Source organism: Lepus europaeus, chromosome Y, assembly GCF_033115175.1.
Source record: "Lepus europaeus isolate LE1 chromosome Y, mLepTim1.pri, whole genome shotgun sequence".
In the NCBI taxonomy this organism is placed as follows: domain Eukaryota; kingdom Metazoa; phylum Chordata; class Mammalia; order Lagomorpha; family Leporidae; genus Lepus; species Lepus europaeus.
This window is the reverse complement of record NC_084851.1, coordinates 1,605,064-1,631,348: the sequence shown is the minus strand read 5'-3', so window position 1 is coordinate 1,631,348 and position 26,285 is coordinate 1,605,064. Positions and strand designations below refer to the sequence as shown.

The 26,285-nt window shown below is 40.8% G+C and overlaps 1 protein-coding gene across 1 annotated transcript; it reads right to left on the bottom strand.

Moving 5' to 3' along the window:
* Positions 1-863: 863 nt before the first annotated feature.
* LOC133754016 (ubiquitin-like modifier-activating enzyme 1) lies at positions 864-26,002 on the bottom strand. Its single transcript, XM_062184648.1, has 24 exons — positions 25,951-26,002; positions 25,764-25,819; positions 25,508-25,676; positions 25,284-25,421; positions 23,998-24,104; positions 23,652-23,742; positions 23,411-23,543; positions 11,359-11,456; positions 11,132-11,278; positions 10,834-11,010; positions 10,641-10,745; positions 10,436-10,516; positions 9,942-10,097; positions 7,093-7,258; positions 6,766-6,962; positions 5,246-5,310; positions 4,841-5,036; positions 4,148-4,222; positions 3,849-4,038; positions 2,207-2,295; positions 1,896-1,988; positions 1,578-1,769; positions 992-1,093; positions 864-881 (listed from the first exon to the last, which is right to left on the bottom strand). Exons 1-24 carry the CDS (start codon positions 25,978-25,980, stop codon positions 864-866), a joined length of 2,871 nt encoding a protein of 956 aa, XP_062040632.1. The 5' UTR covers positions 25,981-26,002.
* Between the last annotated feature and the right edge of the window lie 283 nt (positions 26,003-26,285).

The window sequence follows — 26,285 nt, the reverse complement described above, 5'->3', positions numbered from 1 at the left end:
AATGTACTTTATTCCTAACAACTTGTTGTCCCTTTGTTACAGATGAGAAATATGGAATATGGCTTACAACCAAAGATTGAGGTGGGATAACCTCTAAATATAATTTGTATTGTGGTAAACCAGGTGTACAATCTCTACCTTAGAATCAACAGGGAAGAGGGATTAGATCCTCAGATTTAACCCTGTTAATGGCTTTGTTGGTGTCACCATTTATTTTAGCAAATATGCCAAATTAAAGTTAACATACCGCACTCATCAATCAGTTGTACTTAGGCTGTCCTGTATCTTTGAATTTTAAGAAATTTCCATGTTGTGAGGGTGGAGCTGGACTCTGGATTATTACTTTAACAAATGGAAATACAGAGATAACAGGGTATTGGCCCTTACCAAAACAAAAATGTATCACATCTGGATCACTTTTTTATTATGAACGCCAATTTCAAACAGTAGAAAGCAGCAAAAAAAAAAAAGGTTCTCTGATCAAAGCTCAAGGAATGATGTAGCGTACATAAGGGACCTCAATGTCCTCGCCACTTTCACTGTTGCAACACAGTTCAAGCACCAGAGCCCGCACATGGTGGCCCACTTTTCTCTTCGACACACAGCTCACAATTTCTGTCATTCTGAGACAAAAAAAAAAAACCAGAAGGTTAAGGAGGTGAAACAGAAGAGAGGGACATATTGTAGGCAAAGACAAGATCAAAGTTAACTATTGCTTGATACAGCTGGAAATTTAAGATCCCACTGAGCAGGACACCTCCACCCTCCCCAGCTACCAACTCACGGCTGATCTAGACGTTCCTTCAGCTTGGAGGCAGGCATAAAGAATGAGTAGAGCATGGACACACCCTGGGACAGCATGGTTATTTCCAGTTTGTGCTCTGTCTACAGAGGATGAGAAGGAGGAAGGGGAACGACCATCTGTAAGATTCTGGGTTTATACAACTACCAACCCCGTGGGTGGGGGAAATGAAGAAGAAAGGCACCTTACCTTGAAGTATTCTAGGAACTGCCTGAGGGTCATCTCCTCACCATTAGGCTGTAATCCATGTACATCAAAGCGATCCCATAAAGTCCATTCTTGGTTATAATACTTGGAAACGAAGAACAAGGGGAAGGATAGTTGTTATTCCAGATGGCCTGGCCACTATCAGCCAACTTGACATGTTAGGTCAGAGCCACTGAAATTCTTTATTCCAAGTAGTCTGATAGCCACATCTCAATTTAAGTAACTGTAATTCTTATAATGACCAAATAGCCACATATGACTGAGACCTTGTTACCTCTTTCACTCATTTTCCATCTCGTTTACTTTCCTCCTTTTAATTTCTTATAAGTACCTTAGCAATCTGGTTTTTTTTTTTCAAAATGTGTGTCGTGCTCCCACTTTGTACACTGAATGAATGAACAAGGGAACACAAAAAGCAGATACCCAGTGACAGAAACTTACACGTGCCATAAGGAATACAGATGACTGCACACACATACAAACACACACACACATTTTTCACTCATATACATAGTTTACTAATGCGTAACATGACATCTCCATACAGGCAGGCTGTCACCCTTCTCACCTGGTGACGTGGTGGGGCAACGGGCTCAGAGAAGCTGAAGAATGGCAGAGCCAAGTTCATGAAGCTGTTCTTATAGGACTCAAGCTGTTGGTGTCCCTGCACTACCTTGTACAGCTCCAGACACACAAGGCCAACTACAGCTGATGTGGTTGTTGCAATGGCTGGGATGATCTTTCCTGCAATAAGCTTGCTCTGTGAATCAAGTGTGCCACAGAAGTTATTTTTAGAGAAGGCTGAAATCTACACAAGAAGCTAAGTTCAAATTCTAGACTTAAGTAAGCTTGCACAGGGATGGAAGATTCATCAGACTGTCATTACCTTATGACGGTCTGCAGGAGATATATCATAGTTCTCTGCTCTGAGGTTGGATGCAGCAACAATGAAATCCATATGAAAGTTGCTATCATCATCCTGTTGTGAATGAGGAGGAGGGGGGAGAGGGGAAAGAATAAGAGTGAAAAGGATTCTTAGCTACATGCGAGAAGTATATTTCCCACTCCAACTACCTGCTAACCTCCACACCACAAAGGATGACTGGGCCCTGTTGTAGATCCATAACGCTGACAAAGCCTGAGAGCTGAGCCACTGTCAACCTATTTCCCTACCCAGATCAGGGCCCCACCAACAACCTTCTCAAAGTTGATGGGGTACATCTTGAACCCGGAGAGTTTGTCTGGACTGGGAAGCACAGCCTTGAGCTCCTCTAGATGGCTGTCATCTGCGCGAAAAGAGGAGACACGGTTAGTCCCTCTGATCCTAAGCCTGTTTCTGAGGTAAAATCAGTAGCCCAGGGTACACAAAGTGTTCATGCATATCATGGACACTTTGGGAAATAGTGAGACAAGAAAAATAGGAGGCAATATTCCCCCAGAGAAAGAGGTACAAAGATGTAGGAAGCACGATAGGAAAATTATAAAGCTATTAATAAATGATGAAGAAGCACTATCCAGCATAGCCAAGAGGCAACCCAAATTTCTGTCAACAAAATGTAATCCATGTAATAGACTCAGTCTTAAAAAGGAAGGAAATTCTGACACATACTTTTAACACACATTAACCTTCTAGGTGTTGTATCTGTCCATGCATTACTGAAGACATCACAGCAATAAAATAAATAAGACACAAAAGAAAAATAGTATGATTCTACTTTTTATATTCCTAGAATAATAACTTGTGGAAGCAGAAAACAGGTATGCTGCCTGAGACAGTGAGGAAGGGAAAAATGAGGAGAAACTGTAACAGGACTTGAATTTTTAGTTAACATTAAAAAGTCTTAGTCTTGTTGTACAAGAACACATTTAGCATTGCTGAACACACATCATAAACAGGTAATAGCCTTATCAGACTCTGACCATATTAAAAAAAGAGGGAGCAGATAGGATCTTGACAGAAGACAGAAAAGATAAACCATGGATATCGAGGTCGTATGGAAGAATAACACACACAGATGAGGAGATACAGGGGAGGAAACATGAGACTGGAGTTGAAAAAGAAAATGAGTAAGGGAAGGAAGGAAAACTTCCAGACAGTAACAAAGAAGGGAACCATCAAGTCGGATTAATGTCAAGAAATTTGAAGGGCAAGATTCAGTGGGAGAATAGTAGAGATAGGTTACGTACATAAGGCGAGTTAAAAACAAATACATGGAAGGGAGACATGCATGAGAGATACAGACAAATATGTGCACAGAGGAACATAAAGAGGTGGCAATTATAAAGGAAAATATGGCAACTGATCTGAAGTGGTGAGATATGTAAAATGGAAGAAACACATTCAGGGGTAAGACACTACAGAGAGGAAGACACATAGCATGAGCCACATTGTAGATAGATGGAGATGGGAATTTGAGAATGAGGTTTGAGAAGACATACGGAGGACAACAGGATAAGGAGGAAAACAGAAAACAAAAAGTTTGGGGTAAATATTTACATGGGGATACAGGAGAAATTGAAGAGATAAAGCAGGTAAGGGATCAAGAAAAGGTAACACTCGTTCAGATCATATAGAGAAGCAAAGAACAAAGGCAAACAAAAACCAGAAAAGGGATAATGAACAGCTATTTCTGACATCTATTGTGGTAGGAAGAAAAGAAATGACACCTGCAACCAGTCATCCTTATTTCACACAGAATAAAAGTAACACCCAAAAAGATGGTATGTTGGTAAACCCTATGCCTATAGTCACAGAGAAGGGCCAAGTAGTGGTAAGGCTAGTGAGGAGACATAGGTGGAGAAAGTAGAGTGAACTCCTGGCCTGCTGGCCAAAACTCACCAGGAGAGACACTGGCACTCTGCAGCTTCTGGTCAGAAACATGAATCCTGACACCAGACTTGGGGATGAATTCAGGTACCTGTAGAGACTGCAGGAGTGTGGCCACAGCAGGTCGGTCTTGAGAGCCCATCAGCCCATACATCTGGGCAAACAGGTTAGCAGCAGCCATCACATAGTCCAGATGTAGCGTCTGTGAGAAGGCAAACACACAAAGTCAGTTCTCAGTGGGGAAATCTGCCTATTTCCTACCTATCCAACTTCCCCTTGACCCAAAGAGATCCCAGGAAATTGAGACTTACATTGTTGACATCAAATGTAAGTGGATGTGGACAGCGTTTGGGTCCAGACCAGAACGGGGCTCCTGAGCTTGTCAGCTAGGAGAGGAAAGATTTTGGAGGAGTAGAACCTGAGTGTAGGAGACCAGCTGGCAATGCTAACACCTCACTTTGTTCCTGTGAGTCTAGACACTATTCTGGGAAACTTTTTATCAGAATATCAAAAAAAAAATCATAAACTTGTCACTCTGGCAGGCACTATACAAACTAAAGCTTAACATATATATGTTAACCCTGAAAAAAACCCCAACATATGAGTTATTATTTCTTCTTTACAGATAAAGTTACAGAAATACAAAGAGAAAACTAAATGGCTTGCTCTAATGTCAAGTCCATTGGGTTTCAAACCAACAATGGCTGTTAAATTTGAAACTATATAACTATAAAACTTTAGAACTATAAAGCTTTCCCTGGTAGTATCTACAATGTGAGATCAGAAACAATACTCGACACCATAAGCCAGGAAACCAGAAATGAAAAAAACCCTTTCCTGGTGGAAAAGGAAATAGGCAGAACATGTTTGCAGAACAGCAGCTTGTTTTTCTGAGATACCAATCCTTGGGTTGCCTGTGATTGCTGGATTATCAAAAACCTGGAGAACTCTCCTGTTTCCCAGAAAAGTACTCTGCCAAAAGGTCCAGAAAAGTGCCATAATACCTGGTTGGGAGGGAAGTTGTGGAGTAGCTGCCGGATGTTGTTAGAATACTGGGTGTGCCAGTGGTAGCAAGCCCAAGTCACACAGTCAGCCCATGTATATGGTCGCTGCAGCACCAGGCTACGCTGTAAGGCCTGCAGCACCTCCACTGGTTGGGTGCCTCCCAGCTGCAAAGTCCGTTCCACAAACTTTGGGTCTCTATAGGGAAGAAGCAAACAGCAGGATTATTCAACAGACCCAGAAACAGGCTTCCTGAAAATCCCACACTCTCCATGCAAAGCCAGACATGATTCCCAAAAGGTGTCAAGAGGCTCAAACATAATAAGGTACAGATGTGAGGGAAGCAGACACAAGGTTTTTAGGCTTTGTTGGGCAGGGGCAAGCGTCACAGTTCAGTTGTTACACACGTGAGATACTGGTTGACATTTTCTGCAGGGTGCTTGAAGAGGCCTTCAAATTCATCCCGGGCCCACTGCAGACAAAGCAAACATTACACAGGGACAATGAATAACACAGAGGTTTCTAAACGTATTAGAAAGATTAATCAGTGAATCAAGCAAGTTGAAAGAAGCACTTCTGCTCTGTGAGTGCGCAACAGTGAAGTTTGTTAAATGTGGCTCCCCAAATTTCCTCAACTTCACACCTCTACTTTTTCAGTGGCTTATCTATACAGTAGTAACGCAGGTGCTTAGGCATGAAGAGCTACTCGTCAGGTCTGTGTACATTACTAGAATAGGGGTGTTTTTCCTCAAAAAGAAGGAAAATTCACAGCTAAATATAACAACAAAAATCCCCACAGAGACCCTGGGACTGGCAAAAAAACAAGGCAGTTCTGCATGTGTGCTGCCATTTTATACTTTAAATATGAGAAGTGTAAGACCAGTAAGTACAATCATTTGCAAAGTCATTTGGATCTCTAGATGCCAGAGATTCACTGGAGACTGTAGCTCTGTCCTACTGCCTACTTTATCATTCTAGAGAGTAATTTCTATGCTCCATGCACTTGCTACAAAGAAACAACCAAATACATATATATCTAGAGCTTATTCAAAATAGCAAATGCATGTTAAATGTTATAGAAAGGATGAGATACTAATTGTCATGGAAATTTTATGGATAAGGAATCCGAGGCATGCAGAAGTTTCACAGAAGTCTGAGGTCATATAATGAAAATGTTTTAAAACCTTTCTCATAGATTTCCCTGCATGTTGGGCACAAAAGAAAACGCGACCTACTAGAGGTTATATAAACATATAAATACACATGAGAGCCAAAAACTGACAGTCATGAGTACATAAATAAGTATATCCACTCATGCTGAAAGTGCTAAGTTGGGAAGACAATTTTTTTTTTACAGATAATTCCTCCTAAACAAAGTCTCAAATATTACACTAAGAAACACTCTAAACACACAATGGTGTGGTTCTTGGGTTGCAGATTAGGATTAGGTTATGTGTATCAGTTACTCAGGTGTATTTATTTTCTTCAACTAAATATGGCCTGTTCTATATGTATGGCCATTATGTCAACAGAAACTATTCTGATAAACTAACTGTTTGAAACATTTTGAGCAGCAGTTATGGAAATTTAAATATATACTTTAATGCAAAGTTTTTTTGTAATAACTCTGTTACCTTTGAAAAAACAAAGTTAACAGTGCAGTCAGTTTTGCTCAGAAACACATTAGTGTTTACACATTCTCACTTTTCAGATGTTTACTGAAATTATTGTAGTCTTTAACTAACAGAAGATTTTTTAAAGTTAAAAAAAAGTTTTAAAAACGAAGTTGTTGGTACACATGAAAACTGATTAGCAGAAAGATTTGCCACACTGAGGCTTACAGTTCTGGAATGCCAAGGGCTTCAAGACCCTGAGGCTATGTCTGGGCCTGCCTCTTTTACCTCCCAAAGAGCCCAAGGCTAATCACCTGCAGAGTGTGTTCAATGGCATTGGGGAAGTTCTTCAGTGTGCAGATGGGGATGGACTTCTCAGGTGGGTCCTGGCTAGAGCTGTAAGATTCCGTCAGGAAGGGAATAACCACTTGCACATTGCCCTTGGTGCCCAGTGTCCCTGACTCCAACAATGGTTTACGGTAGTACACGCAGCGGCGGTCCATGTACAGGCCTTCATGGAGGTAAAAAGGATGTATCATGAGAACTGGGAGAGGAGTCTTAGGACACAATAAAAAAGGTACACCCCACCCTAATATGCACAATGATGGCTTTGCCCTATCCTCATGTGCCTAGAAACTCACGGGCATCTACATTGTCCAGGGCATTGGCTACACCATCCAGGTTTTCATAGAAGTCGTCATTGTAGATACACTCAGTGTCAGGGCCCACACGATTCTGGTGGCTTATTACTCTGACGTGTGGATTTATCTGACGCACAGATGCAGCAGCTACGTCAGACTTTAACTTCTGAATGGGAATGGAGGGAGAAAGCTGTTTGTCATACATTCACACACAACCTTTTAAACAGCTAACCTAACAACTGATTAAGTGATGAAAAGCCTTCACTCCAAATTCAAGAACATCAGCTGTTGTTCTGTGACAATGCCACATGTGAAAAATGTGAAATGAGACAAAGAGGGCCCAAGATGTATGCCACAAATAGGAAAAAAATTCCTTAGTTTTGCATTATTTTACCAACTGATTCTACCTTTTTCTTCATTTAATGAGACCCAGGTTAGGGATGACATCACCTAAATAAAAACAAAGGCACACAGGATCTTTTCAAAGCCAAAGCCAAAACCAAGACCAAGACCTTTTCTTATTTAAAACCCATTACTGATGATGCAACACTGTGGTGAAGTGTTTTAAAGCTGTGGCCCGCAGCGCCAGCATCCCAAATGGGTGCTGGCTCGAGTCCTGGCTGCTCCATTTCCTATACAGCTCTCTGCCATGGCACAGGAAAGCAGGAGAAGGATGACTCAAGTTTCTTGGCCCCTGCAGACCTGGAAGTAGCTCCTGGCCCCTGGGTTCAGATCAGCTCAGCACTGGCCACTGCAGCCATTTGCGGAGTGAACCAGTGGATGAAGGATCTCTCTTCTCTCAAACTCTTTCAAATAAACAAAAATAAATCTTTTTAAAAAACTCTCCACTGGTAATACATTTTTCCTTGGAGAAAAATGAGCTGTCTCTATCATTGCACACCATAAAGTATAGTTTTGCTCAGGTTTTTACATTTATCTGTTGGCACACTATTAGGCTAGACATTCTTTTTAAATTATTCTTTTTTTTTGACAGGCAGAGTGGACAGTGGGAGAGAGAGACAGAGAGAAAGTCTTCCTTTGTCGTTGGTTCACCCTCAATGGCTGGCTCGGCCAGAACGCTGCGGCCGGCACAACGCGCTAATCCAATGGCAGGAGCCAGGTGCTTCTCCTGGTCTCCCATGGGGTGCAGGGCCCAAGCACTTGGGCCATCCTCCACCGCACTCCCAGGCCACAGCAGAGATCTGGCCTAGAAGAGGGGCAACCGGGACAGAATCCGGCACCCCAACCGGGACTAGAACCCGGTGTGCCAGCGCCGCAAGGCGGAGGATTAGCCTATTGAGCCACGGCGTCGGCCATGCTAGACATTCTAGTCTACATCCTTCGAGTATCTGAAGAAAATTTCATCTTTTTTTTTTTAAAGATTTCTTTATTCATTTGAAAGTAAGAGTTACACAGAAAGACGAGAAGCAGAGAGAAAAAGAGAGAGGGAGAGGTCTTCCATCTGCTGGTTCACTCCCCAATTGGCTGCAATGGCTGGAGCTGTGCTGATCCGAAGCCAGGAGCCAGGAGCTTCCTCCAGGCCTCCCATGGTGGGTGCAGGGGCCCAAGGACTTGGGTCCTCTTCTATTGCTTTCCCAGGCCACAGCAGAGGGCTGGATTGGAAGTGGAGCAGCCAGGTCTTGAACCACCACCCATATGGGATGCTGGCACTTCAGACCAGGGTGTTAACACACTGTACCACAGCACCGGCCCCAAAAATGTCATCTTTCTAATGAAAGACACTTTTGTCTACACTGTAAACCTTCCAAAGACACCTTTGTTTCTTACCACGTCCATACCCTACCTTTTCACGTATTAATGATATTCTCTGTGACTGTATTTGTTTTTTTTTAAGTTATGAAACCAAGAAACTTTGTTCTATAGATTTTCATATCACATATTTAAATAGAAAGTAGAAAAAAATTAGACCATTTTAAAATCCTTAATAGATCCTACACATAATCCGAATTATCATAAAAATATTTTCCAATGCAAACTTCAGTAACAGGAGCCAAACTCCATTTATCTTTTGGTCAGATATCTTTATGTACTTCTTAATGACAGCTAGATTCTCATTTCTAATGCATTCAACCTGGTATTTTGTTTGAAGGAAAATGCAGCACAGAAAAATAGTTTGACAGCCTATCAGCATAACTTGCAGGAGTTTAAAACTATATAGCAAACTTAACAAGTCAAAAGTGTTTATAAGTTTGGTTTTAAGTAAATCTGGAATCCATATTCAATCAACTTCCATTTGGAATGGATATTTACAACTAGTACATATTCTGTCTCATGATACAGTGGTCACTTGAAAAGTGTTTCATTGAATTAAATGAGGATTTCCTGTAGTAGATTAGAAAATTCCACTCTTTGGTAAAATAAGAGTAAAAAAATCAAATAATGGTCTTAGTACTCTTAAAATGGCTATTGTAATCTTGTGGATTCAAAGAGTATTTTACTATTAATTTTCCTATTAGAAAAGGGCAGGAACTTCTTTTTAACATGTATTTCAAATGTCTAGAACCTACTATGTGGACTGTAAAGTTTTAAGACTCTGAGCAGGCAGTAAAATTACTGACTTTCACAACGGCCTTCCATAACCCCAATTTACAGCACCGCATTCAAAATGGCCCAAAACCAACAACGCAGGAGTGGAGAAATTATGAAAACCTACCAAAGAAATGACCTAAGTGCTTGATAAATGTTTGCTGAGTTGAAGACTGACCGGCAGACAATTAAATTTGGACGCAGCTATGAGACACCCAGAGAGAGGTGTTCTAAGACACTAGGACTGAGAACAAAAAAAAAAAAAAGAGAGAGAGAGAGAGAATAAACCCCATTCAACTCACTGTGACATCCCAGGGCCGGAAGAGAAACTGTCGGTTGAGATTGGACTTTTCAATGGTATCCATATCTGTCACTGTAATATTCCCACCCTCCCCACAGCCTAGTCCAATCATGGCAAAGTTCTTGAGCAACTCACAGCCAATGGCACCTGCACCCACCTAGAAGATGGGAAAGAGAGTCTGGTCAAGGTGACTGCAGATAGCAGGAAGCCATTTACTGTTCCATACTTCCCGTAGAGATACAAAGATGGAAGAAAGTCACCTATGCCACATATTTAAACTGCCAAATCACAAAAATCTATCATCATCTTAAAAATGGAAGCACTTGAGACCCAAAACAAAGAATATATCAAGTTTTCCTTCAATTCACAGAAAGTGAAAAAATGAATGTGATCAAGCCACCAAAAATCAGAAAGACCCAACTTCTGGAGACAAAAGAAAATTTAAGAGGGGTCAGAAGCTAGTAAGGAAGGTGAAGGCAGTGGGTGTCTACTCACCAGAAAGTACTTCTGCTTGCCCAGTTTCTCTTGTAGGTCTGAGCCAAATACGGCCACCTGCCCATCATAACGGTTCTGATGCTATAAAAAAAAAAAGAAAGAAAGAAAGAAAAAGAAAAAAAGGAAAAGAAAAAAAACCAGGAAGTCTAAGGAAGAGTTGCTTTAGAATTGCTCACAATGAAGCCATCACAGAGGACCCACATACCGGGAGACATTTGTCTTCCATGAAGGCTGCTTTGTTTTCAGGAAGGCATTCTAAAGCATCAAAGTACAACCACTGCATGATAGGCATAAACTTGCCAGAGCAGGCCTGGGGAGAAAAGGCTGTCAGTAGTTGAGGCTTGACAAGTGACAAGTAGAGGACACTTCTGGCCATGCCCTTAATCATCCATGCTGACCTTCATGACCTCCTGGGCAGCCAGGCCCCCAATGAAGGCATTTATAGGTGCCAGATTCCCAGCAGCTACATATGCCAACTTGCGAATGAGGTCTTCATCCAGGATGTCCTGCTGTCCTGGGGGCAAGGCTTCAGAATTCACAGTCTGTGCTAAGATCACCAGTTCTGCTGCATCTTCCTGACGAGTCAAAAAAGAACATGTCAGACCACTGTAGGAGGATAAGGAGGAACGAAATTGTAGGCAAATGGAAACATATGACAGCTTTGGTCCAATTCACTGGTTATCTCCCCATCTCTACCTCATTATGTGGTCGAGGAGATCGATTGTACTGAGAACAAAACCGATGCAGGGCCTGGAAGCCAATGTGCAGCTGAGCAGGGCGAGAATACTTGGCAAAGTCCGTTATCACAAAATCTGGCTCTGCCAATGACACTACTAAGGATTTCTGTGGAAAGTGGGACATCAGGGTCAGAGGCCGGAAACAACTAGAAAACACTCAGAAACCTACCATCAACTCATACTCACAAAACTAATCTTCTTAGGTACTTTGACCTGACTGACAATGCCTCCACGAATATACTCAGAGAAGCTGGAGGTATCACATATGCTGAAGGTGTAAGGACCTAAGGGAAAAAAAGATGGAAGGGAATATGTTAAGTCATGTAACAATTCTCCCATCTTGCCATCTAGCACCATTAAAATTAAAATTAAAAACCAAAATACCTGTAGCACAGTCACTGTCAGCCTCTATTCTTACATTCAGGTATCTAAAACCATTTCTCTCCTACCCCAGATACAGCTCAACCCCCTCAATGACTCTACTTCTAAACACTATTCTAAAAAGCCAAGTTCATAGCTCTTCCTTTTCAATTAAAAATTGTGAATACCTTCTATCCTTTTTGTCTACTTGAGTGTAGGAGACAGCAAGCACTCAGATACAAAGAATGAAACCTGTCTTTGATCTCCAGGGGTCTGCTCAGGCTCCTGAGACTCAGAACATATGAAAGAGATGTCTCTCTCTCCTATTCCAAACTCTAAGAAGTGTCATCAACTCTCCACCTGAAACTAAGTAAATTGTATACCTTTAACCCAGATCCTTGGGAGAGCCACAACAATTAGGAGAGAAGTGTCTCTCCTTCACACAACTCAAATCTTGAGGACGTGTCTCAACCATGTCTCATAATATGTCTCTGACTTTGGGGCTCAACTCAGAATTTCGCCTCTAGTCCAGTCCTCAGCCAACTAAAATGTTTCAGTTCTGATTAATTTAACTTCCTATAATAATTAACGAAGAAACCTCTGATATCAGGTTTTAACCATGAGACAAGGCAGTACAAAAAAATGATTCCTGATAAAACAACAAATGCAACTAGCTGCCTGATTATTCCAGCTTGTTGCCAAAGCACATGAAGTAGGAAGGATCACCCTCATTTGACGATGAGTATAGAATTCAGAGACAAGGACATATTGACTTCACAGGACACAGTTCTTGAGGACAGGGAAGCAAATTAAAGAACACCAGCCTTAGAAATATAATGCAGACCTGAGCATAAAGCAGAAAAAATTAACAAACAAAAAACTACCAAAGGCCAGGAAAATAACTATAAAAACACTAAGATCTCTTTGTAACTGAAGAATGGTTCTAGGAACTCGATGGATACAAAACTCCCACAGATGTTCAAGTTCTTCATACAAAATGCTGATCATACTTGCACACACAAACTCAAACTCAAACTCTAACTCACATTAAGACACTAGGACTGTAATATCTAATGCAACACAAGTAAATAGTTAAATGTGTTCCTGTACTATTCAGGTAAGAATGATTAGAATCCTGTATATGCTCGATATACATGCAATTTTTATCATTCGCATATTTTTGATCTCTAATTGTTCAATCATGGATGCAGAGGGACAGGACCTTAAAAGAGGGGGCAAGCATTTGAAATGGTGGTTAAGACTGTGCTTCATTAGCCAGCATCTCAAGTTGGCATGCCTAGTATGAATTCCAGCTATTACAGTTCTACTCCAGTTTCCTGTTATTGCACACCGCAGGAGGCAGCAGAAGTGGCTCAAGTCCTCAGGTTCTTGATACACATGAGGGAGATCCAGACTGAGTTCTAGGATCCTAGCATTAGCCTGGCCCAAGACAGCGGCTGCAGCTGTTTATGGAGTGAAACAGCAGATGAAGTTTGCGTCTGTGGAGGTGGAGGCAAGATGGCGGTATAGCAGTGGGATGTTCCAAGTCACACAGGGAAAAATGGATAATTAACGAGTAGAAGGAATACGAGGAAGCAGAGCAATAATAAAAAGTTTATGCAGAGTGGCCCAGGAGTTCACCAGAGTGTGCACAGGTCCACGTTGGGAAAACAGAGAGGTGCCCAAAGTGCAGAAAGGGAACAGCAAGGAGAACCAGTGAGGAGACAGCCACCACTGCCTCAGTGAATCAGGTGAGACGTTGTGAGCCCACAGAGATGCATACACAGATGAGTGTGGAAATTTGGTGAACAGTAATCGGTGCTCTAAGCGGGAAGAAGAAATTCTGGGGGACAGGCAGGAAGGGTGAACATGCCACGATTCCTCGGTGTCTTACCCCGCCCCCTAACCAGAACTGCAGCTGGCAGGGATAGGCGACACTGATTGTTTACATTTTTGAGTGTAGGCAGCGGGCTGCACTTTTCCCTCCTGTGCCATGAACCCAAAAATTGCGGGGGCCACCTCACAACACACCCCACCAGAGAACAACAATCACAACAATTCAGAGTGACTTCTCTCCCATCATGCAAGTTACACAGCAAAAAATAAATCTGAAAAACAAACACAAGCTCTTTTTAGTGAACAAAGGAGCAGGGAGACCAGCCCTGGTAGGTGGTGCTTAGTACATCAAAGCCTGGGTACTCTCCTCCTTAAGCTCCCAGAAATAAACAAAGCTCCAGGAGGTGGAACTGCTTGCTTACACTGGCAACCAGCACAGACACATAGCAGCTCATAGCAGAGGGAAATCAACTTAAAAGTTAAATCAATCAGAAAACAAACAAATGCCAAAGAGCAAAGGGAAAATTCTGAATAAGAAAGAACCTATGAACTTGCCAAGGGAGCACTCTAAATCTTCATAAAGGGAGACTGAAGAAAAAGAAATTGAAGACATGCCAGAAAAAGAGTTCAGAAAATTGGTATGATTACTTAGAAGCAATAAAAACGGATTCAAGATCTCAATGAAAAGCATTCCCAAGAAACTGAGATTCTAAAGAGAAGCCAAAATGAAATACTGGAAATGGAAACTTCAAATTGACCAAATAAAAAATGTCGTGGAATCTCTCAGAAATCAAATATATGAAATAGAAGAGTGAATATGAGAACTGGAAGAAAAACTTCTGCAATTAATACAGTAATACTAAATTAATACAGTAATACTAAATATAAGAAAAAAAATTAGAAAATTAAAAATCACAGTTTTAGATTTACAAGATTGTATCAAGCAATGCAATGTACATATAATGAGAGCCCTGGAATGTGTGGAAAGAGAGAATGGATTAGAAGGCCTTCTTAATGAAATCCTATCTGGCTGGCACCATGGCTCACTTGGCTAATCCTCCGCCTGCAGTGCTGGCACCCTGGGTTCTAGTCCCGGTCGGGACGCTGGAGTCTGTCCCGGTTGCCCCTCTTCCAGTCCAGCTCTCTGCTGTGGCCCGGGAGTGCAGTGGAGGATGGCCCAAGTGCTTGCGCCCTGCACCCGCATGGGAGACCAGGAGGAAGCACCTGGCTCTTGGCTTTGGATCGGTGCAGCACGCCAGCCATAGCGGCCATTTGGGGGGTGAACCAATGGAAAAGGAAGACCTTTCTCTCTGGCTCTCTCTCTGCCTAAATCTGCCTGTCAAAAAAATAAAAAGAAAGAAATACTATCAGCAAACTCCCACAACATCCAAGTACAAGAAATACATAGAACCCCCAACAGACATGACCAGAAAAGGTATTCACCATGACACATTCTGGCAACGCTCAGCTCAGTGAAAGAACAGATCTTAACATGTGTCATAGAGAAACTGATAGATGACACTCAGAGGTAATCCAGTCAGACTCACCCCCGACTTCTCATCACAAACCTTACAGGCAAGGAGAAATGGCATGATATATTCCAAGTTTTAAAGGAAAAATACTTCCAACTGAGAATACCGTACCTTGCAAAGCTACCATTTATGAATGAAGGGGAAGTAAAGAGTTTCCACGACAAACAGAAACTGAAAGATTCATGTCCAGCCCTACAACACTGGCTCAAGTATGTGCTGCACAGAAACACAGAAACAGGAACTGCACTACAAAGAAGATGACCGTGGGAAATGACCTAGCTAAAATACAAAGAAAAACCAAAATACATAAACAGCTCTACTTAAGGAAACATGACAGGAAAAAGACAGTATTTAACACTAGTCACACTGAATGTAAATGGTATCAACTCTACAGTCAAAAGACACAGACCAGCTGAATGGATTAAAAAGAAAACCCATCTATCTGCTGCCTTCAGCAATCACATCTCACCAGTAAAGATGCTTGCAGACTGAAAGTGAAAAAAGGGAAAAAAGATATTCCAAGCTAACAGAAACCAAAAAAGTAGCCATCCTAATATCAGACAACATAGACTTTAACACACCAACTATTAAAAAGAGACAAAGAATGACACTATATAATGATTAAAGGATCAATCCAACACAAAGACGTTACTATTATAAATCTATATGCATCTAATTATGGGGTGCCTGGTTCTTTGAAAGAATTATTATGGGATCTAAAAGAAAATATGGACTCAAATATAATAGAAATATGGGACTTCAATACCCCACTTTCAGCAAGGGACAGATAAAACAGACAGAAAATCACTAGGATGGCCGGCACCGCGGCTCACTAGGCTAATCCTATGCCTGAGGCGCCAACACCCCGGGTTCTAGTCCCGGTTGGGGCAACAGATTCTGTCCTGCTGCTCCTCTTCCAGTCCATCTCACTGCTGAGGCCTAGGAAGGCAGCGGAAGATGTCCCAAGTGGTTGGGACCTGCACCCGCATGGGAGACCGGGAGGAAGCACCTGCCTTCTGGCTTCAGATCGGTGCAGGGTGCCGGCCGTAGCGGCCATTTCGGGGGTGAACCAATGGAAGGAAGACCTTTGCAGATATTAACAGAGCCTTCCACCCCACAGCTACAGAGTACACATATTTCTCCCCTGTGCATGGAACTTACTCTAGGATTGACCATATGCTAGGTCATAAGGTGAGTCTCAGCTAATTCAAAAAATTTAAATCATACCATGCATCTTCTCAGACCACAATGCAATGAAGCTGGAAATCCACAACTCGGGAATCTCTAGAGCATATGCAAACACATGGAGACTAAACAACATGCTCCTGAACAAATTGTGGGTCACAGAAGAAATAAAAAGAGAAATCAAAAAATTTCAGGAAGCAAAAAGACAATACAACTTATCAAAATGTGTGGGATGCAGCAAAAGGTAAGAGAAACGTTTATAGCAATAGGTGCCTACTTTAAGAAACTGAAAAGTCACAAAATAACTGAACTCTATTTTAGGCACAGAAAGCCAAGACACTCTGGAAAAAAACAAAAAAAAAAAGGAGACCTAAATGAAAGATCTCAGCGAGTGCGATCCCAGTGGAAAGAACGGGGCCATCAAAGGAGGTACCCTTCTCTGAAGGGAGGAGAGAACTTCCACTTTGACTATGACCCTGTCAGAATAAGATTGATGTCGGCGAACCCTAAAGGCTTCCATAGCCTCGGCAACTCATGACTAGAGCCTAGGGAGATTACTGACACCATAAACAAGAGTGTCAAATTGTTAAATCAACAACAGGAGTCACTGTGTACTTACGTCCCATGTGGGATCTGTCCTTAATGGGCTGTCCAATGTGAAGTAATGCTATAACTAGTACTGTAACAGTATTTTTACACTTTGTGTTTCTGTGTGGGTGCAAACTGATGAAATCTTTACTTAGTATATACTGAATCAATCTCCTGTATATAAAGATAATTGAAAATGAAAAAAACCCTGGTGTTAAATTGGAAATTACATAGAAAATTAATCAATTTTTAAAAAAAAAATCATGTAGGATCTCTGTCATTAATGTGCTATACACTGTGATTTAATGCTATAACTAGTACTCCAACAGTATTTTTCACTTTGTGTTGCTATGTGAGGGCAAACTGTTGAAATCTTTACTTTATATATACTAAACTGATTTTCTGCATATAAAGAGAATTGAAAATGAATCTTGATGTGAATGGAAGGGGAGAGAGAGCGGGAAAGGGGAGGGTTGCGGTTGGGAGGGAAGTTATGGGGGGGGGGAGCCACTGTAATCCATAAGCTGTACTTTGGACATTTATATTCATTAAATAAAAGCTTTAAAAAATTTTTTTAAAAATGAACTCTCTAAGTACCTCAAGGATCTAGAAAAACTACAGCAAATCAAATGCAAAGCTAGTAGGTGAAAAGAAATAATTAAAATTAAAGAAGAAATCAACAAAATTGAAACAAAAAATAAGCAAACTGAAGAGCTGGTTTTTTGGAAAAATAAACAAAATTGACACAACGTAGGCCCAACTAACTGAAAAAGGTGATAAGACTCAAATCAATAAAATTAGAGATGGTAATGGAAATTTAACAACAGAAATAACACCTAAACAGACCCTTAACCAGACAGAAATTGAATCAGTAATGAACGCCCTCCCAACAAAGAAGAGCCCAGGACCAGATAGCTTCACTGCTGAATTCTACCATAAATTTAAAGAAGAAGTAAACCCAGTTCTTCTCAAATTATTCAAAACAATTGAAAGGGAAGGAATCCACCCAATAAGTCAATATCACCTTAATTCCTAAACCTACAAAAGATACAACAGAGAAAGAAAACTATAGACCAAGCTCCCTGATGAATATATTAGAAAAAATACTCAATAAAATCCTGGCCAAATGAATCCAACTACACATCAGGAAGAACACTCACCCAGACCAAATGGGATTTATGCCTGGAATGCAGGGATGGTTGCAAATTTGAAAATCAACCAATATGATAAATCACATTAACAAACAGGAACAAAAGCCATTTGATTATCTCAACAGATGCAGAGAAAGCATCTGACAAAATACAACACCCTTTCACGATGAAAGCTCTAAGCAAACTGGGTTTATATAGGAACATTCCTCAACACAATCAAGGTAATTTATGACAAACCCATGGCCAGCATCATATTGATGGGGAATATCTGTAAGCATTCCCACAGAATTCTAGGATGAGAGAGATGCCCACTCTCACCATTGCTATTCAATATAACTCTGGAAGTTTTAGCCAGAGCTATTGGGCAAAAAAAAAAGAAATCAGGCCGGTGCCGCGGCTCACTAGGCTAATCCTCCGCCTGCGGCGCCAGCACCCCGGGGTACTAGTCCCGGTTGGGGCGCCGGATTCTGTCCCAGTTGCTCCTCTTCTAGTCCAGCTTTCTGCTGTGGCCCGGGAAGGCAGTGGAGGATGGCCCAGGTCCTTGGGCCCTGCACTGCATGGGAGACCAGGAGAAGCACCTGGCTCCTGGCTTCGGATCAGCGCGGTGCGCCAGCCGCAGCGTGCCAACCACAGCGGCCACTGGGGGGGTGAACCAACCAAAAAGGAAGATCTCTCTCTTTTTCTCTCACTGCCCACACTCTGCCTGTCAAAAACAAACAAACAAACAAACAAACAAACAAACAAACAAACCAAAAAAAAATTGAACAGAAATTGGGAAGGAGGAAGTAAAACTATCTCTATTTGCAGATAACATGATTCTGTATTTAGGGGATAAGATACCTTTGGAACTCCTAATTAGAGTTTTGTAAAGTAGCAGGATACAAAAACAACACCCAGAAATCAACAGCTTTTGTAAACTCAGACAATGCCATGGCTCAGAAAGAATTTCCAAGGACAACCCTACAAAAGCAATCAAGTACCTTGGAATAAATTTAACCAAGTATTTCAAAGATCTTTACAATGAGAATTACAAAACATTCAAGAACAAAATAGAAGAAGATACAAAAAAATGGAAAAATCTGCCATTCTCACGTATTGGAAGAGTCAATATCATCAAAATGTCCATTCTCCCAAAAAGCAATTTATAGATCCAATGCGATACCAATCAAAGTACCAAAGACATTCTTCTCAGATCTAGAAAAACTAATGCTGAAATCAAATGGGGGAACAGGAGACCTCAAATAGCTAAAGCAATCTTATACAACAAAAACAAATCTAGAGGCATCACAATACCTGACATCAAGATATACTACAGGGTAGTTATAATCAAAACAGCCTGGTACTAGTACAAAAAGAGATGGATAGTCCATTGCAACAGAATAGAAACCCCAGAACTCAATCCAAACTTCTACAACCAACTGATATTTGACAAAGGTGCTAAAACTAGCCCCTAGTGCAGGGACACTGTCTTCAACAAATGGTGCTGAGAAAACTGGATATCCACATACAGAAGTATGAAGACCCCTACCTTACATCCTACACAAAAACCCACTCAACATGGATTAAAGATCAAAATCTACGCCACGACACTGTAAAATTAATCAAGAGCACAGGGGAAACCCTTCAAGACATTGCAGCAGGCAAAGAATCCTGGAAAAGACCTCAGAGGCACAGGTAGTCAACACGAAAATGAACAAATGGGATTACCTCAATTTGAGAAGCTTCTGAACAGTGAAAGAAACAGTCAGGAAAAGTGCAGAATAGGAGAAACTATTTGCACACTGTGCAACCAAAAAAGGATTAATAAACAGTATCTACAAAGAGATCAAGAAACTCCACAAGAACAAAACAAACAACACAGTTAAGAGAAGGGCCAAGGACTTTAACAGCATTTTTCAAAATATGAAAATCAAATGGCCAACAGACACAAGAAAAAAATGTTCACGATCTCTAGCCATCAAGGAAATGCAAATCAAAACCACAATGAGGTTTCACCTCACCCTGTTAGATTGGCTCACATACAGAAATCAACAAACAACAATGGGAATGTAAACTGGTAAAGCCACTATGGAAAACAGTATGGAGATACCTCAAAAATCTGAAATCTGAACATAGACCCACCATATGACCCAGCCATTCCACTCCTGGGAGTTTACCCAAGGAGCTATCTGCACCTCCCATGTTTATTGCAGCTCAATTCACAATAGCTATGTCATGGAAGCAACCTAAATGTCCATCAACCGAAGAGTGGATAAAGAAATTGTGGGATATGTACACTATGGAATGCATGGCAGTAAAAAAAAAAAAAGAATGAAATCCGTTCCTTTGCAACAAAATGGAGCAAGTTGGAAAACCTCATACTTAGTGAAATAACCCAGTCCCAAAGGGACAAATACCACATGTTCTCCTTTATTTGGGAGAATAGCACTTCTAAAATAAAAGCTAAAGAAGCAACACTGACACTTTTAGAATCAGTGACTTGAACAGTCGAGGGAGAGTTTATTATTTTTACTTTTTATTTTGTATATTTTTTCCTCTGTTTTCTTTCTTTTCCTTTTCTTTTCTTCATACTATGTATTGAACTCTGTATGTAACGTAAGAGTTAATCATATGTATTTTAATTCAATTGGAAAAAGATACACGTTAAAAACAAGAGAGGGAATAAGAGAGGGAGGAGGTAGTCTATAATTGACAAGCAGTACAGTTCTGCATACAGTCATACAGACTTAATTCCAAGGGTACAGCCTAAAAAATGGACATGGGACTCCAAACACATAAAAATTGGTGGTACAAATGCCATCTTAATTGTTAAAAGTGATTATATTAAATGTTAAAGTCAACATATAGATAGGTTTAAGTATAAAAGTGATCATATTTGTAACATCAAATGCCTGGTAATAATCATAGAATTAAAAAGGAAAGAAGGGCAAATATGGGAAGCAGTTCACACAGCAGACTCCTAGAATGACATTCGCGGCAAATACCACTGACCTCAGAATCAACCCTTAAGGCTTTCTTGTCTGGCTGAAGGGCCTGTGAGAGAATTTCAGGCATGGAAAGCCAAGACTTTGGCAAAAAATATCCTATGTGGAGGATCTCTGTGAAACCCCAGAGGAAAGAAAGGGCCATCAAAGAAGGACGTGGGGATGAGAGAACATCCACTTTGCTCATGGCCATGTCCAAATAACAATGCAGTCTATGGTCACAAAAGGCTTCCATAGCCTTGGTAGCCCATGGCAAGAACTTCAGGTGATCACTGATGTCATAAATAAGAGTGGTAATTGTTAAAGGAATGACCGAAGTCACTATGCACTTAGTCCCCATGTAGGACCTCCGTCCTTTTTGAGTTGTACTATCAGAACCGACTGCAAATCTTTTCTCAAACTGTACTCTCTATGCTGTGTGTATGTGTGTGGATGCAACCTGTTGAAATCTATGCTTAACATGGAGTTGGTCCTCTGTATATAAAATCAAACTAAAAATGAACCATAATGAAGAAGTAGATGGGAGAGAGAGAGAGAGGTGGCGGGATGGGAGTTGGGGTGGGAAACAGGAGTAATGGGGAGAAGAACCATTATATTCCCAAAGTTGTATCTGTGAGAAAATTCATTCTTTCAATAAAAACGTAAAAAAGACTGCTGTCTGCCTGTCTTTAGCTTTCAACTGAAATGAAATAATTAAAAGCTTCAGGAAAACTGATTGTTTTTTTTTTTCCCTCAATGATAGGATAACTGTTTTCTTTTTCTCTCAATGATAGGATCACATCAAGTTTTCACTAGATGTAAAAACTCACCTTAGGTGATTCAGTGGAAATGAGATTATCTCTATAAAAATTACAAAATCTTACATACCAAAAGTATGTAATCTTCACAACTGTTTATCAAATGCCATTGTTACCTAATTTCACTGAGTCTTATGACCTGTGACCTTACCATTCATTAAATTTTAAAATTTTGGCCATAAATTCTTTCAGAAACCTTTTTTTTGGTCATACACCACTGTACTGAGCCACAAGTATTTTTCATATGTAGAAATGAACTTTATGTCTCTTTGATATCTTCCAAGTCTGAACATATTCAGTTTTTCTAGAGCTTCGTGAATATATAGGATTTATAACACTAACATTAATATCTTTTTTAATAAATTTATTGACAAGATTAATCATATTTAGACCACTAACAGACTGGTAAGTGACACAGTAAAATAAAAGAAAAGGAATAAACCAAGAATAAGTGAACTGTGCAGCATGAGATAGTTTTAAAAAGGCATTTCTAAAAGTTTCTGGAAAGCCAGAATTACCCACTGCATTACAAAGCTCTTTGAAGATAAAAACATTTTAGTTTCAGTTACCACGAAATTCTGACATGCTCTTATACACATTTTATCCGAGTTTTTAAGAAGGGATGATGGGGAGCTGGTGTTGTGGCAAATTCAGCTCTCTTCTATGACCTGGACAAAGCAGGGGAAGATGGCACAAGTGCTTCAGCCCTGGCACCTGTGTGGGAGACTTGAAGAAGCTCCTGGCTCCTGGCTTTGGATCAGCTCAGCTCTGGCCACTGTGGCTACATGGGGCATTAGCCAGCAGACAGAAGAACCCCCCACCCATGGCCTTCTGTAACTCTTCCTTTCAAATAAATAAATACATATTTTTAAAAAATGGGATGATGGATGAAGGGCAGTGAGAAAGCATTATTTTGAAAAACAGAAAAGGCTATCATTTTTCCAAACATGACACACAGCAAAAAACTCAGAGATCAATTCAGCAAGTCCCGGGGAAATGACTCATGAAGAAACACATAAAGGTAAATTACCATCATGATGCTTATAATCAGTGGTAGAAAATATGGGCATATTACAAAGGGAAGAAAAGTATGAACAAGAATTACTGAGGAAAACAATGCAGTCAAGTAACCCAGAACAGTAGTTCTGGGTTGAAGCAAAACAACTGTCAATATACACTTTAAACTCTTAAGAAAATTCTTTAAAAAATAAACAAGATAATGGCAATTTCTGACATGAAAAATAATGATCACGTACACATAAATGTTAAAAGGCATTCTTTGGGCATAAAGAAAATATTACCTGATGAAAATATGGGCCCAAAGACAGGCAGGATGAAAACTAAAAATTCTGAGAATTTGGGTGATTTTATTCATTATATTTCTTTGTAAATAATGTATTGCAAAGTTTATGCTACATATAAATAAAAATATCTGATATAAAGATGATAAAAATTAAAGTATTTTAAGGTTCTTTTATGTGAATCAACAAAATATCGTAAGCTACGCTAAGCACATATTAAGGATATACTACAAACTTAAAGTCAACAATTTAAAAGCAAATGGAATCAAACACCAGTGGCATGCACTCCAAAGTCTCTCGATAACTTTGTAACTTCCTTTCTCTATGTTCTCACAGACACCTCTCTAAGTCCCAGCTAAGACTCCAGACTCATTCTTGGCTTTTATTTTAGTTTGAAGTGCAGACATGTTACTACATAGCTTTTGTATTGGCTCACCTATTTTCCCTTTGTTCCAAGCAACCACTTCTCACTTGTGGCCCACCCCTGTGATGGCTATGACATACCCAGAACTTTGATCTCAAGAGGATGAATGCCATTCAGTTCATTCATGCCCTGAACTTCCGTGAAGGAGACAAAGTCTCCACTCTCAAATCCATGTCGGGTCTCATCCAGGCATGTAACAATCCCAGGGTTGTCCTATATGGAGGAAGAGTTAAACTTCAGAAGCAGGCTCAACTGCCAGCAGAAAAGAATGATTTGGTACTGTCCTGCTTATTCTGGAACCCCTAGGATTGGTCTTCTTACCTTGGTGACCATAGAAACCATAGCACTGAGTGGCTGCTCCCCATTAGAATCCATAACAATCATTTCCTTTCCAAAGTCACAGAACAGCTGCCTATAGAGGGAACCAAAAGGACTGGTGCATGACACCCATGAAAACAGACACTCCAAGTTCTTCAATATACAGTAAGTACTGGCCAAGCAAACTCGGTACACTGGTGACAATTAGGTGGCACCTTTTCATGCCATACTGGGAGAATGAATATGTAAAACTGAAAATTCAGATGTCTAAATGGAATCTGAAGACAATAAAAGCCTCCCCAGAGTGCGTGTGGCAAGTGTTGGAGGAGAAGGAAAGATAAAAACTCACCCAAACAGGCCACGTGTGTCTGCTACCACAAGCTTGATGCCATGGTTGTGGCAGAACTCACCCACCTGCAGCTGATCCTCCAAGGGAGTGTTAGTAAGGACCACTACCTGTAAAAAAATCACAGGACTGGGCTAAAAGCCTGACGCTGTAAGTTACAGAGAGAACAAGCACCAAGTTTTTCTCTGGTTAAACCCTCTTCCACAAACTGCTGTACACTTCCTATGTGTGTCAGATTCAGGAGGGTAAGAATTGGTGAAACAATATGAACTCTTAGAGACTATGACAAAAAATCAAAGATGACCTGTAAAGAATCTGATGAACAACTATTTCATTTCTTTAACTAATACTCACTACTGCCTGTATTCTTTTGTGCTTGAGGGGTCAAAAAAAAAGTAACAATACTATTCCAGTGAAAACATCTTGTGTTTATCCCCACCAAACCCTATTGCTCCAATACTTAAGAAAATAGTTGTAGGGGCCACTGCCTGTGGTGTTGCAGGTTAAGCCTATGCCTGGGGTGCTGGAATCCCATATGGACACAGTACGAGTCCTAGCTGCTACACTTCTAATCCAGCTCCCAGCCTACGGCCTGGAAAAGAGGTAGAATATAGCTCAAGTGCTTGGGTTCCACACCCACGTGGGAAACCTGGATGAAACTCCTGGCTTCTGGTTTTGGATCAGCCCAGCTTTGGCAGCTTAAGCCATCTGGGGAGTGAATTTGTGGATGGATAACCTCTCTGTCTGTCCGTCTCTCTCTGTGACTCGGCCTTTCAAACAAATAAATGAATTCTCCAATACTTGTTCAGCCACAATCTATAGGATTTGTTTTTTACTGCCATCATTTATTCACCAGGATAAATTCCAACTCCTACATCAGGGATCCTTGCGCCCTAGTCCTCTAGTATAGAAAATCAGCTATTTAATTTTACTAAAAATTAGGCGCACTATTAAGCTTCAGTTTCACAAATACTCTGTAAGACCCACACTTCTGTTTATGCACAGGAAATAATAAGGCAGAAGAGGTCAAATGACTTTCTCTAGACCACACTCTAGAAGAGTTCAAGACTTAAACAGTAACAGTTTAGCTACAAAGTTCTATTACAACAATCCATGTACCACAATGTATGGCCATATCTTCCTTTAAATAGATGAATACTTAAAGGACAGCTCGGCTTCTCTTAGCGTTCTAGCAATAAACCTAAGATATCAGGTCACCCTGCTAGGTAAATATTTACTAAAGGAATCAGCAATAACATCTGGAAAAAAGATAAAGGCCTGCATATTACCTGGAAATCTCTAAGGAAGTCCTCAACAAACAGTGGTCCTGTGTAGGTGCTGACAGGCACGTAGCTGTTGAGTTCAGCGAGGCGGGGTTGGGATACTTCAGCTCGGTTTTTACCAATATCTTCTTCCCGTAGGTAGTACTACAGTATTAAAAAAGAGAACTGAACTACATGAGGAGTCTAAGGAGTTTGTCTTTCCAATGGTTAAGAAAGCAGAAATGAGGTACCTGAGAAGAGAGGTCAGCCCACTGGGCAGTGCCCTGGTCATGCAGGGTAACAGCTTTCACCCCACCAAGGATGATGTTCTTGGCAATCTCAACACCCAGGCCCTGCAGGCCTGACACTAGCACACTGGATGTCTGAAGATGCTTCATTGCTTCATGACCCAGCACATACCTGCCAGATTTAGAGAGGCCTCTGGGTGAAACCATAATCTTGCTGCACCTATTTTCAACACTCATCATTAGCTTTGGACCCACTTACAGCTGGCGGGAGTAAAGACCTTCATCTATGACTGTTTCAATACTTTTCTGCATTCCCTATGGATGGAGGAAAGAAAAACGGAGTTGGGAAAACAGGCATTAATGGAACATGGAGAGACGGATAAGGGCACTTTCTTCAGATCACGCTACATACCCACTTCTCCGATTTCCATGGAGAAAACACTTACGTTGGTTGGTTCTGAGGGCACTTCCGACATCACAGGGTAGGCAGGGAAACAGTGAGACTCTAGTGTTGAATCAGGCCCAGAAACACGACGTTTCTTAGATGAGAGTGAGCCTGACATCTACTGGAAAGCCAGCACAAAACATAAGGTACTTAAGGATGGGATTTTTTTGTCAGAAGCAATTCTGGGAAAGAACAGAGCTTTAGTATTAATATACCATCTTTAAAGAAACACAGGACATGTTACTAAGGTTATCCTGAAGGAAAACTGAGGCTGAGTTTAAACAGTGTAGGGCCCAAAATATTAGGTACAAACTTGCTAGATGAAAAGTGAGGCTC

Coding starts and splice junctions, on each gene's coding strand:
- LOC133754016 (XM_062184648.1), bottom strand. CDS start 25,980: ATGTCGGAAGTGCCCTCAGAACCAACCAAC. Junction 25,677..25,763: donor GGTCTTTACTCCCGCCAGCT/GTAAGTGGGTCC, acceptor TAAATCTGGCAG/GTATGTGCTGGGTCATGAAG. Junction 10,746..10,833: donor CTGCCCAGGAGGTCATGAAG/GTCAGCATGGAT, acceptor TTTTCTCCCCAG/GCCTGCTCTGGCAAGTTTAT.